General features: G+C 47.5%; 1 protein-coding gene across 1 annotated transcript; it reads right to left on the bottom strand.

Moving 5' to 3' along the window:
- Positions 1-500: 500 nt before the first annotated feature.
- On the bottom strand, positions 501-16,008 carry LOC113971292 (3 beta-hydroxysteroid dehydrogenase type 7-like). Its single transcript, XM_027691052.1, has 6 exons — positions 15,782-16,008; positions 11,886-12,041; positions 8,786-8,894; positions 4,526-4,625; positions 3,503-3,665; positions 501-2,595 (listed from the first exon to the last, which is right to left on the bottom strand). Exons 1-6 carry the CDS (start codon positions 15,927-15,929, stop codon positions 2,156-2,158), a joined length of 1,116 nt encoding a protein of 371 aa, XP_027546853.1. The 5' UTR covers positions 15,930-16,008; the 3' UTR covers positions 501-2,155.
- Between the last annotated feature and the right edge of the window lie 371 nt (positions 16,009-16,379).

A 16,379-nucleotide genomic window follows, 5' to 3' on the forward strand; every position in this document is an offset into this window, starting at 1 on the left:
TTTTTAAACACAGAAAGCAAACTTTTATTCTTTTCTAACGAGTTCTGAGTGGAAAAATAAATTTCTCCATTCTCTTTGGTTCCATGGCTACAGGAAGATAAAACTGCTTCCAGCCAGCCAAGGGAAGTCCAGAACTCCAAGCGCCCCAGACTGAGGACAGACCTGGCTGGGCAGAGGCTCCCACCCCTCCTTCGGCCTCGCTGCCTGGGCAGGGATTTTAATTCTTTTAAAAAACATCTAAGGCCCAGCGGGTGCAGCACAGGCTCCCACGAGGATGGTACCTGTTCCCAGACTCGCAGCTCCACCCAGTGGCTCTTTTTTGGCAGGATAAATCCATCGTTTCAGACGCGTTAAAAACCTGTTGAGGTCAACGCTGACACAACGGGGCGATGCCCCTGGCGATGTGCACGAGGGATTGAGGGTGGATTTCTTCATCAGATTCTTAAAGAACTGTCAGCTACCGCTTGGATAATGGCAAAAAAACTGCAAAGAGACTTTTAGCGAAAATAGAAAACCCAGAAATTTTATTGCTCCCTTTAACAACCCCCCCTGCAATCACAAATGGTAGGGGGAAAAAACAGTAGGGAGCTGCTCACTTACACACTTCAACCTTTCAAATACCCTGTGAGCAGATTGCAGCAGTTTTGCCCGAATTTATTTGTTATATGAAGTTAGTAATGAATTACCAGAGCGAGTGATTTCTGATTTGCAAGCTCGTTTTGAAAAGGAGTGAATGTGAGAGTGAGTTTCAGCAAATGTAACTTGGCAGCTCACACTGTATTGCTCCACTTTCCTTCCTGAGTAATTACAGGGACTAACAGGAAGCAATTTTTGATCATTTCTGTCAAGGATGCCATGCTGAAACTTGCTTTTTCCAGGATTATTGGGGTGCTTGTAATTAAAATAAGCTTTGATTTGTGCGTGTGCACACTTTAGGAATACTTGAGATGGGTATGTATTCACAGAACACAGAAGTGTGATACCAACAGAGTTAATTTTAGATTTGAACCAGCATTGTAAAAATACCCCATTCCTCCAAGCTCGAGTGAAAACTGAAATCTCAATTGTGCATAATGTGGATTTAGCAGCCTCTCCGTATGTCTTAAAAATAGAGAAGCCGATAAACTGATAGAAACCACAGTTTTGTTGTGAATTTTCTGGAAGTGCCTGTCCCCATCTGTGTTAGGAAAATATCATCTGTGAAAAAACGCTGCTCCCAGATGGACTGTGTAGCTGCAGTGCCACGGAATGAGCTGAAGTGACCTCTCCCTCCTGAAGTTCAAACGTTATTTAGCATAAATGCAGCCCCTCAGGCCTTCACTTGAAGTTGCTGTTTGCCAGCACAGCAGCTGAACGTGGGCTTTAATCTGCTTTGCTTTGCTGCTGGACTGCTGGGACGGACTTAAAAATATATGAGCCCCACCTTTGAGCTTGTAGACATCAGTTCTCCATCCATACAATTAGGAACTAAGCCTATACATTGTTAGCATAAGAGGTTGGAGGTTTCTTTTTATAGGGGTAATATTTCCAAACAGATGTAATATTCTACATGTCAAAAATAACAGGAAGCATCTTACAAAAGGTAGTTCTGGAAAAGAGGTTGATTTTTTTTTTCTGTTTATTAAACCCTAAAGCAGAGCAAGAACTTGCTGGGTTTTCCTCATCTTCCCCAAAAGTATCACTTTTCATACAAAAAAGTATTCTTTTTATACAAAAGAATACCCTTTAGTGTATGAGCCAGTACAGACATCCCACAGCTGTCTGAGGCCATGGCTCCTTAAGCTGTAGAACAAAACTGGTTAACTAATTTCACCAAAAAGGTGTTTTTTGGGCACCCTTTCTCATCTGAGCCTGTCTGTCCTGTTCCCAGGAGTGACCCCATGCCGTGGTGGCACCATGGGAGTGACTGAGGCCAGCAAGCCCCACGTGGCTGCGAGAGAGGAAGCTTTCAAATGCACCCTGGTGTTTCACAGGACACAAAATAGCTGAGATTTTGGCATGACATGTATTTGCAGCCTCAGAGTTTTGCTCCTCCTCTGTCTCAGCACCAGGATTTCTGTGTTTGCAAAGTTCCTGCCAGAGATCTGCCCGTGCTGTGAAGCTCAGGTGAAACCTGCTGGTGTGATGAGCGATCTCCTCACCCCAAAAGTGGGGTTCAGTTCTTCTTCCCGGGAAGCTGGGGGGGTTCCAGGTTGCCCACAGCTGCTCTCAGCCACTGGGCAGTTCTGTGCCTGCTCTCGTTCCAGGTGAACAGGGGTTTGTACCCGAAGTGCCTGGAGGCTTTGTCTGTCTCGTAGGAGAAGGTGGTGACTATTGTGTTCAGCAAAGGCAGGTTTAGGAAAGGCTGTGGCTTCCAGAAGGGCAACAAGATGACCCTGATTATCCTGTGCAGTTGTATCATTAACCACATCTTCCAGTAGGGGATGTGGGAGCCCAGTCTCACCGAAGGGTCTGCAGTGGACAGCAGCTGGTGCCTGATCAGGAAACCTTTCCTGGTTGGAGTGTCATCATAGGAATAGTACACTTGTCCTGCCAGTAAGCCTGGTTTCAGCTGCAAGTTCCTTGCTGCAAGGACATGCATCCATGCAACGTTCCCTGGAGAAATAAGAGGGGGAGAGAAACAGGTATTCAGGAGGAGCTGAATTTCCCTGTTTGCTGTAGAATGAGTACATTGGATCTGCCAGCCGCAGTGCTGGGAAGCAGGGAAGCACTCATGGTGTGCTCAGCTGCACTGTAGAGAGACTGAGGAGTTAATCCAGGCCTCCAAGATCCTTTAAACCTTTGGTCTCCTCTTTGAGCTGGACAATTACTGTGCCTCGTGATCCTGGTTCATGTGAAGGGAAAGGGCAGTGTTTTTGTAGTGAGAGGCGGATGAATGGGAGGCAGTGCTCGAGGGTTTTATTCCCGGCTCTGCTGTGAGCCTTTGAAGAAGTCACTTGATTTATCTGGGCCTGATTCTTCTCTAAGAGCATTTTCAAAATACTGTTATCTGCACTTTTGGGAAAAGACATCTAAGTGTGCTGCACGGAAATGACTGAACCCCTGCATGATTTAATGGTGAGTTGTACTCCCCTGAAAGGCATTCAGCACCACAACAAACTCCTCCTGTAGGCTTTGTGAGTAGTTTCTCGTGCTTGCTAAAATCATTTATGTAGTACAGCCTTTTCTGTAAGGAATTTGACAAGTAGTGGTAAGATGGTTTCTTCTAATAAAGAAGAAATTAAGTATCTTTTCAAAGCAAAAACACTTTTAAAATATTACTTGAGTTTCTCTCTCTGCCCTCCACTATATCCCCTAAAACATTTACCAAGGAAAAAAAAAAGAAAACCCTTCCCAGGAAAACAGTCATAGTGAGCAGCTGCCTGAAAAATTCTTTAGTTTTGTGGCTATCAGAACATTTGTGCTCATTCACCACATTCATCTCTCTGTCTTGGGAGATTATGGTTAAGGTGATGTGTAAAACCCCCTGTGACTAAAGCAGGCAAAGAGCTCAGTCCCTCACCCACGTAGGTGTGATTCCGCTCCGAGTCCTCAGGCTCCAGGAAGTTCAGGACACCCTTCCTGGCCTTGGCCCCCCGGTAGAGCTCCTGGAGAAACGTTGCCTTCTCTCCATACACGGTGTTTGCACGGATGATGCAGGTGCTGAGTTTCCCACCACGGCTCAGCTGGAAAATGGGGGAGGGATGTTAGTGAGGGATGGACTCAGAGGTGAAATTCTCCCACAGCAGGTTTGCCAGATAAACCCAAAACCTGGGAATATTGGCCTAGGAGAGCTGCCATTTGCAGAGGTGCTCTGGATGTTTGGGACACGGTTTGGGTGCCTAAAAATGCAAGGAGGTGCCCAGTTTGATTCTACTTTTTTTTCATAGCTCACCTGCACCTGAGAGGTGCTGGATGGAGGGTGCTGGTGGCATGAACTCTTCTGCAGTTGTGATGTATAAATGAGTTTTTGCAACAACTAAAATCGGGTACCAGAGGAGACCAACCAAGCTGAGTGGCCTCAAACTGTAACAGGGGGAGAGATGTTCTAGGCAGTGATTTAGGACACAGGTCTCATTTTTACATTCTGCTTCATTCCCTAGAAGAACTCTGCCTGCTGACTGCACTGGCACTCTCAAAGACTGGCCAGCTGTCTTAGGTAGGGGGCTGACTCCGGGTGCACCGATATTTTTGGTTCTGAAGTCAATCAGACATGCCTGGAAATTATGCTTTTATGCAGTATGAACTAGGTGAACCTGGTTTCTTCAACCCTGATTTAGCACAGCTCTTTCCAAAGTCACAGTCCTGCTGGAGCTAAAGCACAGGCTCAAATGGAAGCATCCTTTGATCCTGCCAGAGTTTGGCAGCTTCCTGCTGGTGTGGGAATACTGGGCTTTGGGAAGCTTAGGACATTGTGGTTTATGCAGCAAATCAAGGCAGCAGTTGGATACACACTTAGACAGGAGCTGTGGGGTCTTTTTAACCAACTCCCTCCTTTCCCCCATCCTGTGCTGTAATTCCGGGGTGCTGCCATTGGATTTGGTACCTTTTTTCCATTGGCTTCGAGTACAAGTTTTTCTGCCATGGCTTTTGTCTTCCCATAGGGCAGCTCCACTTCCCCACTGTACTCAGTGTCCTCATTTCCTCTGGAACAGATTGGGAGAGACGGTGAGTGACCACAGGGTTTGGAGACATCTGTCCCAGCGGGATTTCCTCTGCAGTCCCTGCTCCCCGGGGACTGCTGCTGGCTGGCAGCTATGGGAATCTGAGATCCCTGCTGCAGTCTGGGAGAAGTAAGGCCCCAAGAAACACCAGGTGGTCACATCCAGGTTTGCATGAGGGCAGTGGTTTGATTTCTGAGACCTGGGTTTGGTTTTGTCCAAGAGTGCGATGGAAGCAAATAATATCCCAGCGGACAGATTAGAAGGCAGTGGAGTCACATTGTTCAGCCACTCACAGAAGCTGAACAAGGTGAAAAGAGCATAAGAAGATGGAAGGCAGGAAAAATGAGAGCAATCCTCCTTCATTTTTTCATTAGAGGCAGAGAAAAGCCTCTCATGAGCCATAAACTAAAAGGAGAAGCTACTGCTTAATTTTCTCACAGAGTTGATTAAAGTTGGGAGGCATTTGCTGGGGATATGATAGAGCTGCTGGTGATCTGGAAGACTTGCAATCAGCAGGTTTGTGCTGAGATTGTTCCTTCATCTCCCCTAACAAATTAAGTTGGAGGGGAAGGCAAAGCAATGACCCACAATTAAGGGCAAGCAGGGCTCCAGCCATGCTGGGGACACTGGGTTGTGGCTGTGGAAGACAATGTGCTCCCCAGCCTCCTACCTCACAGCTGCAGAGGGGAAACCCATGGGATCTAAAGTGTAACTGGCCTCACAGGGCCTGAAATAATTCCAAGGAGAAACAAGAGAGCAGCTCTGTTCCTCACCAGGCTGAAGGTGTTTTGTCCCAGTGGTTCTAGGTCAGATTAGTTCTTCACCAATTTGGATTTGCTTAAGCAAGTCCAGTGGGCTCTGGAGGGGCTAGGGAGTGAAGAAGCCTTGTTTGAAGCATTGGGAAGGACCATCCATGAATCCTGTGTGGGCACTTGCTCCCCTGCTGCCATGACTAGCATGGATCAGCTCTCTCCCTCTGTGTGCTGCAGGAGACTGTCTTCCCATTTTTAAATTCATTTACTCTATATTTTGCTCTCCAAGAGAAATCCACTCCAGGCAAACCCGGGACTCTGCCAGGAATGGGGCACCCCATGCAGGGCAGTGGGGAATTATCCTGCTCCTTTGGCAGATGGGGCTTGGATGCACCTCTTGGAAGGGTTAAGTGGCCTGTGAGGAGTTCACACAGCAGATCTGCAGCAGAGGTGTTTTTGTCAAACGCTGGGCCCCGGGAGGGCCAGCTCTGGCTCAGGCTCCCTGTCTGACCTTGGGCAACTTGCTTTCTCTTTTCTTTGCTCAGATCTCCATGTGTAAAACGTGGATAATGCTGCTGCCTTGCTCCTGCCTGTTCAGCAGCCCAGTGTGTTGTGTGCCAGGTATCCCAGCTGAGATCAGGGGTTTCTTGTGCCGCAGCAACAGAAATAAATTAGGAACATCAGGAATGCAGCCTCCTCGCACACCCTGGGCTTTTATCACAAAACCCTCCTCCCTTTCCCCGTGTTTACAGGTGACGAGCAAGAGACAAACCGAAAAACAAGCGAGACAAAAGATAGATTGTGCAAGGTTTGTTGCAAGCCCGGGAGAGGCCCAAGACAATTGGGGGGGTTATCTAGAAGTTCTAGTTTTAATTGCTTTCTCTTTTTTTTTTTTCCCCAGTTCAATTTTTTTTTCTTGCATCGCAAAGCTTTTAAAAAGCAGCAGCTTCACAAAGGGGGCGAACCCAACCCGCCGTTCCGGGGCTGCAGCGCTCCACTCGTGTGCCTTCCCCCTCCCCTCCGGAGCTCGGGAGTAACAAAGAGCTCAGCACAATGCTCCTGCTTTTCAGAACGATCAGAGATAACCGAACGCTAATCAGAGCGGAGCAGCGTTGTCAGGAGGGATCTCAGCGGTGGCTGTCCCGGGGGGATCGAGACTGACAGAGGCATTTTCTATTCTTGTCGGATGCTGAGGTGTGAGCGTCATCCCCGCACCCACCGCCCCGGCCAGAGACTCACCGGGCTTTGTCTGTGTCAACGTAAAAGGGAGTTCAATAAATTACAGGAGGAATGGTGGAGAAGGGGGACAGAGAAAAAGGGGAAAAGCAGGCGGGATCGCGGGCTGTGAGGGAGAGGGTGGAACAGGTTGGGTGGGGAAGGGGGAGATGGGAAGAGGAAGGGGAAAGGTGCTTTCAGTCTGGAAAACGGAGCCGTATTTCACTGCCCTCCAGCCATCCCTGGGCTCCCTATTGAGGCACGTGGTGTAAGTTTTGACTGGGGAGGCTGACCCTTCTCTCATTATGTAATTCCCTTATTTTAGAGTCAAAATCACTGGAGAATGAAGGCCACCCTCTTGAGCCTCCTCCCAGCTTAATGGCAGAACCTGAGTGTGTTCTGCCAAATGCCTTAGAGGCTCTAGGAGTGCTTTTATTTGCATTTGTGGTGGGGAAGGATTGGGATGTGATGGGCAGAGGATGTCCAGGTGTAACTCCACGAGCTTCAGCCCAGATGGGTTTTACTTGCTCCCACTGGTGGCACCATTACAAGCCAAAGGGCTGTACTCTCAGGCAAGATCTGGGGTTGATTTTTTCAAGACATCTATTCACATCTAGCTTTTCAGTCTCAGGACTAAAATACTGACAAGGTCGTGCCTGTATCTACATTCATTTTTAGAAATGACCTGGATATGCTAATGAACAAATTCCATAGCTTTGCAGTGACATAGACTCTCTGGTGCTCGTGGTCCCAAGTGGTTTGTTGCTCTCCTGATTTTTTTTTCCATAAGCCAGACATTTATTCTACAGATTTGGGTACTTAAACACTTTTCAAAACCACTGGGTTATGCCTTAGCTTACTTGTGAGGATGAAATTTAGGCTTGTAGGTCATTTTAAGTTATGTCTTAAGCAGCCTTTTCTAGCTGGGCTCAAATTTCTAGAGCAACTAAGCCAGCTGTGTCCAGCCTGGCTGCCTGGAGAGAAAAAACCCTGACTTTGAGCCAGTTCCCCTTGCACACAAGTTTCCGTGGTTTGAGCATGGCCTGTGTGGCTACAACCATGCTTGGAACCAGCAAGGGCCCTTCCAATAGCACATATCAGACTGCAGATATTTCTACCTGACCTCAAATTCAACCTAAAACCTCAGCTCCTGGTCTTCAGAAATACCAGCCCTGTTGTCAGTGTGCAGGTACTGCAGACCTGGGAATACCAAAGAGAGCCCTGAGCAGGAGTGGCAGCTGATTGTGACAGTCAGGTCTGGAGATCAAAGATCTATAAGCAAAAAAAACCCTCAAAATTTTAATTTTGACCAATGTCTTTGTATTGCTGTAAATCCCACCTTTGCCACAGGGGTTTTTTTGAAGCTCTGCTGCTTCTTCTGGGTCTGTGGGTCGGTCTCATGGGAGCCACACACAGAGGAGATGGGTTGAGCACCCTGACCCAAAGTAGTGGCATCAGGAGCCCAGGAATTAGCCCTCATGAGCTTGTTGCCAGGAAAACAGATTTTGGGGGATAGAAGGACACAATTTCCAGGTCAGATCCAGGTAACAGAAGGGTGTAACTACACCTGAATGCTGCGGGGAACCTTCACACCAATACATCTGTCCCCTGAGACTGTGTGGCCAAATTACTTTCTTCTGAGTTAGTGCTACATGAAATTTGCCCACATCTGATAGCAGGGCTGGATACAGGCTTAATGGCAATTTCCTATGGAGCTGGGAAGAGGAGGGAGAGTGTGTTGGCAGCAATAGAGAGCCACCTGCCCTTTGGGTTGGCTGATTGCAAGGGGAGAGCAAAAACTGTGACCCGACAGCAGGATGCAACTTGACCATGTCCCAAACCTCGAACATCTGAGACCTTCTCTGACACTGGTTTTAGGGCTCAGAGGAGCAGAGCTGTGCACGTGGGGACAACCTGGAGGTGCAGCTGGGCCATACAGCTCCCACCCAACCCTTTCAGTCACTGCTATCACAGCTGGCCAGGCTCAGGTCGGGAAGAGGTGGCTCCCAAAAGGGAAGAGCGGCAAGGAAGGATTTTCAAGGAAGAGAAGAGGAATAAACAGGAAGGGCAACATGTGCCTCCTTTGTAGCCACAGCTAAATTCTCCACCTGGTTGCAGTTTCATTGCTGTCTAACTGGAAATCCAGAAGGATGGAGAAGATTTGCTCTTCCTCACCTGAACATGGGCTCACACGAGGTGTTGGGTCCCACCGCAGCAATGGAGCTCGTGTGGACAAGGTACGGAACGTCCAGGGCACGGCAGGCCCTCAACACATTTTCAGTACCTGTGGGGCAGGTTGGGAAGGACAGGCATCAAACACCTTGCCTTGATTCCTCTTGTTCAGGAAGGACAAATGTTAACCACCTTGGCTTGATTTCCGGGCTTGGGATGCTGACACTTGGAACAGATCCAGCTTTATTGTGGCTGGAGAGATGCAAAGCCACAGGTCGGGGCTGCAGTTCCTCGAGTGTGTTTGCCAGGGAATGGATGGTTTATAGGAGTAGCAGTTCTATCTATAGCTTTAATGTAGCTTAACCTCTATGGCCATTGGCCACTGACTTAACTTGAACTTTCTAGTTGCTAACAAAAAGGAAGCTGACAGCTTGGCAGAGCAGAACTCTTTGTTTTCCATCCTTTTTTTGATTTGTGGACAGACTACTGGGTGAATTGCAGCCTTCTGGCAAAAAGATCAGTGTTTTAGTTGCATGTGTGGCTCTAGAGAAGCCCTGTAGGGTGGTATAGGGTGAAACCATTGCAGCAGACCCTTGATAGCTGCAGAATTTTAAATAAGACAGTAGGGGCAGCCCACAAGTCCACAGGAAAAACAGATGAATCCAAAGCATGGTTTGGTTTAAGGAAAGTTGGTCTGGCTGAACCTGTGGGTCAGTGTGTGTGGCTTTAGTTTAGTTGGTTTGGAGTGTTTTGTGGGTTCAGATATTTATGATTCTTCCAGGGGTGGTTTTTGCATTCATTGTGATTTTGATTCAAGCTGATCTGTGAGAATCTCAGTGACAACAGCATAACCATGGCTGCATTCTGAGGGCCTTCAAATCTGATAGGGCAGATCTTAAAGGAAGCAGCTCGTAGGGTTGGTTTCCAGAAACCTCTATAGTATTTATACTTGGCTAATCAGACTCTGCCCCTGAGCCTCCCTGCAGATCTTGTGTGGGAGGGCTTGTGATTCCTGTTCTCTTTGTTGTTAAAGGCATAATCTGAAATTACCAGGGAAATCCTGAGTTTAGGATAATTTCAGAGGGCATGAATCAATGTGAAGTCCTGGTGGAAAAGGATCAATCTACTTCTCCATGAGCCTATCACAACATGTAAAGTTAACTGAGAACCCCTGCTGAGAAACATCACTGGAAACAGCTGAGTTAAAACCCATTCAGCTTAACAAAAAGCAGATTAAAAAGTCTTTAAGTGACTAGATGGAAAAATAATTCTTGTAGAAGAGAATTCTTCAGTCTAGTCAACAAGACCGTAACAGGATTCGGCAGCCAGTGGTTGAAACAGAGGAGAGAATCAAAGCAGAAGATGTAAATTTTTGCCAGAAATGGGAATTAACCACAGCCACACCACCACTCCTCAGCATTGTTATGGCTTGCTGAAAGACATGATAGATAGCCCATTAACTTGCACCCTTAATTGGAGGCAACAAGTCTTTTGAAAAGGATTGGTCCAATTTAGCCACAAATTGTTGGGCTTAAGGCAATAATTGGATGAAATTCTGTGGCCTGAGCTGCACAGAGGAGCCAGCTAGAGGATTATATACTTGACCTGTTCTGACCCTATTTTTTTCCATTAGGTCTGCAGCAGGTATCAAATACCATTTTTTGTTCTTTCATCTGCTATGATTTTAACAGAAAAGTTTAAACTACTCTCTCCCTTTGGGATTTGGAGAAGTCCTGGTGAGGGCAGCAGGTTCGTTTTAGGGAGGTCTGCGTGAAGCCATCCAAGGGGAGGCAGAAATGCAGGACAGGCTCCTGTTAAGCCACCCCACACTTTGCCCCTGAGGGACACTCAGTCATGCTGGAAAATCTTTGCCTGTGTGGTTTTCTGGGAATGTCACAAACATCTGCAAGAGGTTTGGTTTGCTGAAGAGGGGAGTGCCCAGTGTTCTCTAAAAACCTGCCTGTGCTGAAGTACCTTGCTCACAGCAAGCACAGTGAAGTGAAAGGTCTCACAAAGCCATTACAAGGCAGTGGGAAGCCTCAGGCTCTGAATACTCTCAGTACACAAAGAGCACAACACAGGCTCTTAAAAGCATCTGGTTTTGAAAACAACGAAAAGAATTTAAATGTTACCCTTGAATGTATCAGCAAATAGTAGAAGCCCTAAGCAGTAACCAGGTTTGAGATATACATATAAAAAAAAATTAAATCCCTTCCCTTTGGTTAACGACTATTTTAGTAGCTAACAGCCTGAGGTGCCACTGGAATTGCTGCTGTAATAGGGATTTCATTATTTTTACAGCCTGTGCTTATTTCCTGGATTTATGAACAAATTTTCTTTAAGCAGATCTTGCACCGAACACAAAACCCAGCTCTTGGTGGTCGGAAGGATGAGGTGTGGAGCTCTCAGTGGCACGTGGCTTGTAGGTACATGAGAGTTGGGAACTCTGTGATTGAAATAACATCACTCCCTTCTAGCTGGTACAGTTCAAAGGGTACAGCCTTGTGCTGGTGCATACAGGGCTTTTTTTTTATCCCTGGGAAGATCCCTAGAACAGGGGTTAACTTTTAATTGTTGTCCTTGTCACGCACTAAACAGTTTCTTACCACTGTGGGCATGTTCTGGATCACTTATTAGGGAAAGTTATACCCTGGACCAGAACAGCTGTATAATAACTGAGCCCAGAGCTGATGTTTTGGGATGAGGAGCAGCATGACCTGCCCCGAGCAAGGACAGAGGGGCAAAGGCAGAAACTTCCCCACTGGAAAAAAAAGGTCCTGGGCACCTTTCCCATCTTGCAGCAGAGCGGTGTTTGTGGAATTCAGGACAGGGTAGGGATTTCTGAGGGATCCTCCACATGAGCAGCTCAGGGAAGGGCGTGTGGCTGCAGCTGTGGAAGTGTTATGACATGGACACCCTCAGTGAAGAACTACCAGGACAAGGTGGGAAGAGGACAGGGTTTTTCCTCATGAACTGAAGCAAGGACAGAATCCATGGGAAGCGCAAAACCTGAGCGGGTGTTCCTCGAGGCCTCTCGTGTGACTCCGCCAGGGGGTGTGAGGAAGCTAAGGCTGGGTTTAATTCCTTGTTTTCCAGAGCTTACCCCCCACGTTGATGGCTCTCATCTCCCAGAAGGGCACCGTGCCCCTGTAGTCCACGAGGGCAGCCGTGTGGATCACCACGTGCACCCCCTGCATGGCAGCCAGGAGCACCTCGTAGTCCCGGATGTCTCCTTTCACCACTGTCACACGAGTGGTGGCTGTGGAAAAAGAACAGAAACAGAGATGCAAGGGGGGGAAAAAAAGTACAAACCAACATCCTCACCTTCCTGCAGAGCAAGGATCCTGCGTGCAAAGCTTTGCTGTCTGCAGGGCAAGGCCATGACTGTACCGTTGGAATACATCACACCAGGGGGAAATTCATCCCTGTTTCCGAGCCCCAAGGAGCCAGATGTGCATCTGGTTTAATTCAGCACAGCACTCTGCATGAACAGTGGGCCAGAATGGCTGTGTCTGTCACTGCAAATCCCCTGTCTGCATCCAAGGATAGTGCTGAGAGCGGGACACACTCGGCCCAGAGCTGCAGCTGGACACAGGGCTGCTCCAGTCCCTGGGGATTTGGGAAGCCAGACACTTTTTTTTGCTGGACACTTTCCTTCAGACAGAGGATTTTTAGGGGTTGCTGGGAATAACATCAGAGGAGTTCAAGGGACATTGCACAGAGCTTTATTTAAATTGCAAACACCGTAGATGGGAGGGGAAAATAACGTAACAGGTATTAAAAGTTTCATAGGAAATTCCTCTCTTTGAGCCACTCAGAAGGAATTTTTCCCCTATCTCCTTTCTTCTCCTCCTTCTTCCTCAAAATAGCTGTTCCATACATGGCTACTCTTGGCATCTACTGCTAATTTTCTTGCTTTGAGACAGTGTTGCAATGTTTGAGTAGGATTTTTCCCTTTTTCCTTTGGTGTAGTTGGGAACAGGCCAGCAGGGAGCTGGGGTTAGGAGGCCGTACTCCTTAGGGATTTGCAATAAGACAGTCACAGGATTGCTTTGGGAAGGAGAAGTCTCCTCTGCCCTGGGCTGGTGGCTGTCCGGAGAGCCCAATGCATCCCGGGATCAGGGCAGGGATTTCTGAAGGATCCTACACATGAGCAGCTCAGGAAAGGGTGTGTGGCTCCAGCTGTGGAAGTGTTATGAGATGGAACTCTCAGTGAAGAACTACCAGGGCAAGGTGGGAAGAGAACAGGGTTATTCCTCATGAACTAAAGCAAGGGACAGAATCCAACACAGCAGCTCTGAATGTTTTCTGAGCAGCATGGGATGGAGGAGGAGGCTGGAATTCTACAAAAGGGTCGGGCTGCTTTCTTGAGTAGCATAGCCAAGGTTTGGTGGACTCGCTCACACTCAATATTCTTAATTAATATTGAATGATAATACTAAAAATAATTCAATATTAAAGCATAGAGTTGCTTCAGTGAGAAGAGAGGGGAAAACGAAAGGAGTTGTCCATGTAGCAAAGGTAAAACACTTGCCCAGAGGAACAGAGTGCAGAGGACAATGCTCCTGCTGAAAGCTGGATCAGGGTGTCAGCAGACTCTTGAGGGGATTTTTCTGCTGCTCTGTGGTTTGGGAAAGCCTGGAACCCATCAGGTTGAAGTATTAAATAGTCTTTGTTACATCACCTGTCTTAAGGCAGCTGTGCAAGGCAACCATGAGAAATTTTCAGATTGATAAAAGCTATGAAGAGGTGATGGGTGTAACTGCAGCCCTGTTGCATTATCAGCTACTTTGGAGAACTTTTGATGGCACTGGAAAACTGCAGCAGAACAAATGAAACACCTGTGCTTAGAAAGGAGGTGAAGAAGAGCCAGGAAATTCCAGAACATTTTGATTTCAACCCCAGGAAATTCAGGAGCACACACTGAAATGACACGTGTGTGAGCACCTGTGGGGTAATAAGGAGAACAGCAGCAGCTGACAAGGATTTGTCAAGAACAAATCAAGTCAGATAAACCTCCTTTGTTCTCATGACAAGGTAACAGGCTGCAGGGATATTGTGGAACAGGTTGATGCCATCTATCTTGATTTTAGGATGGCTTTGGAAACTCTGTGTCATTCTCGTGAACGAGTCAGGAAAACACAGGGCTAAATCAGCCCCATTAGGGAGAGCACAAAGCTGGGGAATTATGGTTCCCAGGGAATTGCCAGCTGTGGTAGGTGCCTGCCCTGGGGCTCTCTGGGGCTTATTGCTGTATTTGAGTCTTTTTTTTTTATTGTTTTCATCAAGAATCTGGCAGATTTGTTCATTAAATCAGCAGATAACATCAGACAGGGAGGGACTCGAAGTGCGCTGGAGGATTAGAGAATGAGCTGAGTGTAACTCAGAGAGGCTGGAAAAGAAAGGGGAAATTTGATAGGAACAAAGAGAAGTTGTTGGGCTGAGCAAGGTCTTCATGAAAGGGTTAAATTGGGCCAGGGCAGCTCAGGAGCTGTTGCCTGTTGGCAGGGTCCTGTGTCTGGGAAAAAGGCATCATTGTAGTGACAGGTAAAACAGGAGGAGATATTCCAGGATGGAAGGCACAAATCCATCAGCTTTACACAGCCGTGGGAAGGCCACAACTGGTCTCTCTGCCCAAACCTCAATGCCTCTCTTCCAGAAGGGAGCAACACCAGTGCCTGAGGTACTGATGGAGTGGAGGAGGAAGGAGGGAATGCTCATTTAGCTGAAAGGAGAAACAAGTATGGAGTGGAAGGAGGTGGTTTTTAGGTGATGAAGATTGTTGTAAAAAAAATTACAGTAATAGTGTAACACCTATTCTAAGGGTGGATGAGAAATGAAGGACTCCAAGTTGCAGATTGGGCTGCACCCACAGCAGTGGCCTGGTGGTGCACAGATAAATGAGCTGCCTGAGGTGGCCTGGGGACAGGACAGACAAACATCTGTGGGGAAGGTCGTGGCAGAGCTGGTCTGTCTTGGGGCAAAGGGATGGGGTTGGGATGGCCCCTCAGGCTGCTCCTGCCTTGTTTGCTGTGGTGTCAGGCCACAGACCACTCCTGGAGCCTGGATTATGGCACCTCCCTATGGTTTAAACAGCTGTTTCTTCAATTATTGGGTGCATTAAGGCAATTGGCTCCCTGAAACCTGGGGAAGCCAGTCTTCTGAGTTCATCTGCCAGGGAGGGTTTCTGATAGTGATATTTCCCTGGGAGTCTCAACTTGCTCTAAGTGTCACTTCTATCGATATCTCCCCACAGATGGGATCTCCCTTATCACTTTTGCCTCTCTCAAAGCAGGCTGAAGGTTTGGGTAGTCAGACAGAGGGGACCCAGCCCACCATTACCTGAGCTGCCTTGGCTTGTTTTGCTTGGGTATTCCTGAATCCAGTAAAACAGGTTGTTTTTCCCCAAATGTATCTCACTGTATTCAACCCTAGATGAAGGCAGCTCTCAGAATATGATCAAATGGATTAATTTAGTATCTCTGAGAGTGTTTACTGAGACTCACCTCTTCCTTCATATGCACAGGAAGGCTGCTGTAGGTTTCTCCCAATTATTTCCATAATTTATTTCACAATACCTGCAGCAGATGCTGAGTTTCTATTCTATTATTGTCAGGGTTTTTATCTTTCAGAATTGGTGACTGGTTGGAGCAGTTCAGGAGGATGTTTTTGTGTCCCTTTGCTGTCAGTCAGACTGGTTGAGCAGAAGCAACTGGGCAGCCAAGTTCTCCTGTCACGTACTCAGTGTGCATATTGCTCCTTACAACTGATCCCTGTGTGGGGACTTAGATCCTCCTGTGATATCTCTGGAGGGTACAGGCTATGGATCTTTTTTTCTTTGATTTGGTCCTGTGCTGAAAAACCTTTCAGAGCTGGAAGTTGTTCTTTATCCAGACTGTTTAACCCCGTGCCTGTAACTGTGGCATCTCCAACGTTATTCCATCTGCTATGAAAGGGAGGGTTCTGGCCACCAAATAGATGCTGATGCTCTTTTCTTACCTGTGGTGAGATTTTCTACTTCTCCTTTTGCTACTGAATCAAAAACTCTGACTTCTTTGATGTAGTCTTGTTCAGACAGGAGCTCTACGATCTTCTCCCCAATAAACCCGCATCCTCCTGTCACCAGGTAGACCCAGGTCCCATCCATTTCTGGAGATATTTCTGAGGTTGAAGGTGACTGCCAGGATCCTTCTGTGTTCTGCTGAGCTCTCAGCCAGTGTGTTTTCTGAACTTAGTCTAAAGTTTAGCTGTCACAGAACGGTGCTGGCTGAACATTAACTCCATCCAGTTACACATAAATCAGGTTTTCCTTGGCACAGTCCCACAGATTTGCCACAGGCCCATCCTGGGCCCTCTGACTCAGCCTTTCCCTTCTCCCACAGTAGCCCATGATCAGCAGGGCATCTCTGGATTGCCTTGGTATGTGGCCAGTCTCAGGGCAAAATCTGGATGCCAGAAGTTTTCCATCCTGGACAGCCCTTTCCCAGCTGCTCTGTCAGCTGTGGGAGCTGCACAAAGGCCATGTGTGCTGGAGGGGTGCTCAGGGCAGCCAGTTGTCAGTGTGAAGCTCCAAAGACCTCATCCCCATGCACTGGTG

This window comes from Neopelma chrysocephalum, unplaced genomic scaffold, assembly GCF_003984885.1.
Source record: "Neopelma chrysocephalum unplaced genomic scaffold, ASM398488v2 Primary Assembly neopelma1_82, whole genome shotgun sequence".
Classification (NCBI taxonomy): domain Eukaryota; kingdom Metazoa; phylum Chordata; class Aves; order Passeriformes; family Pipridae; genus Neopelma; species Neopelma chrysocephalum.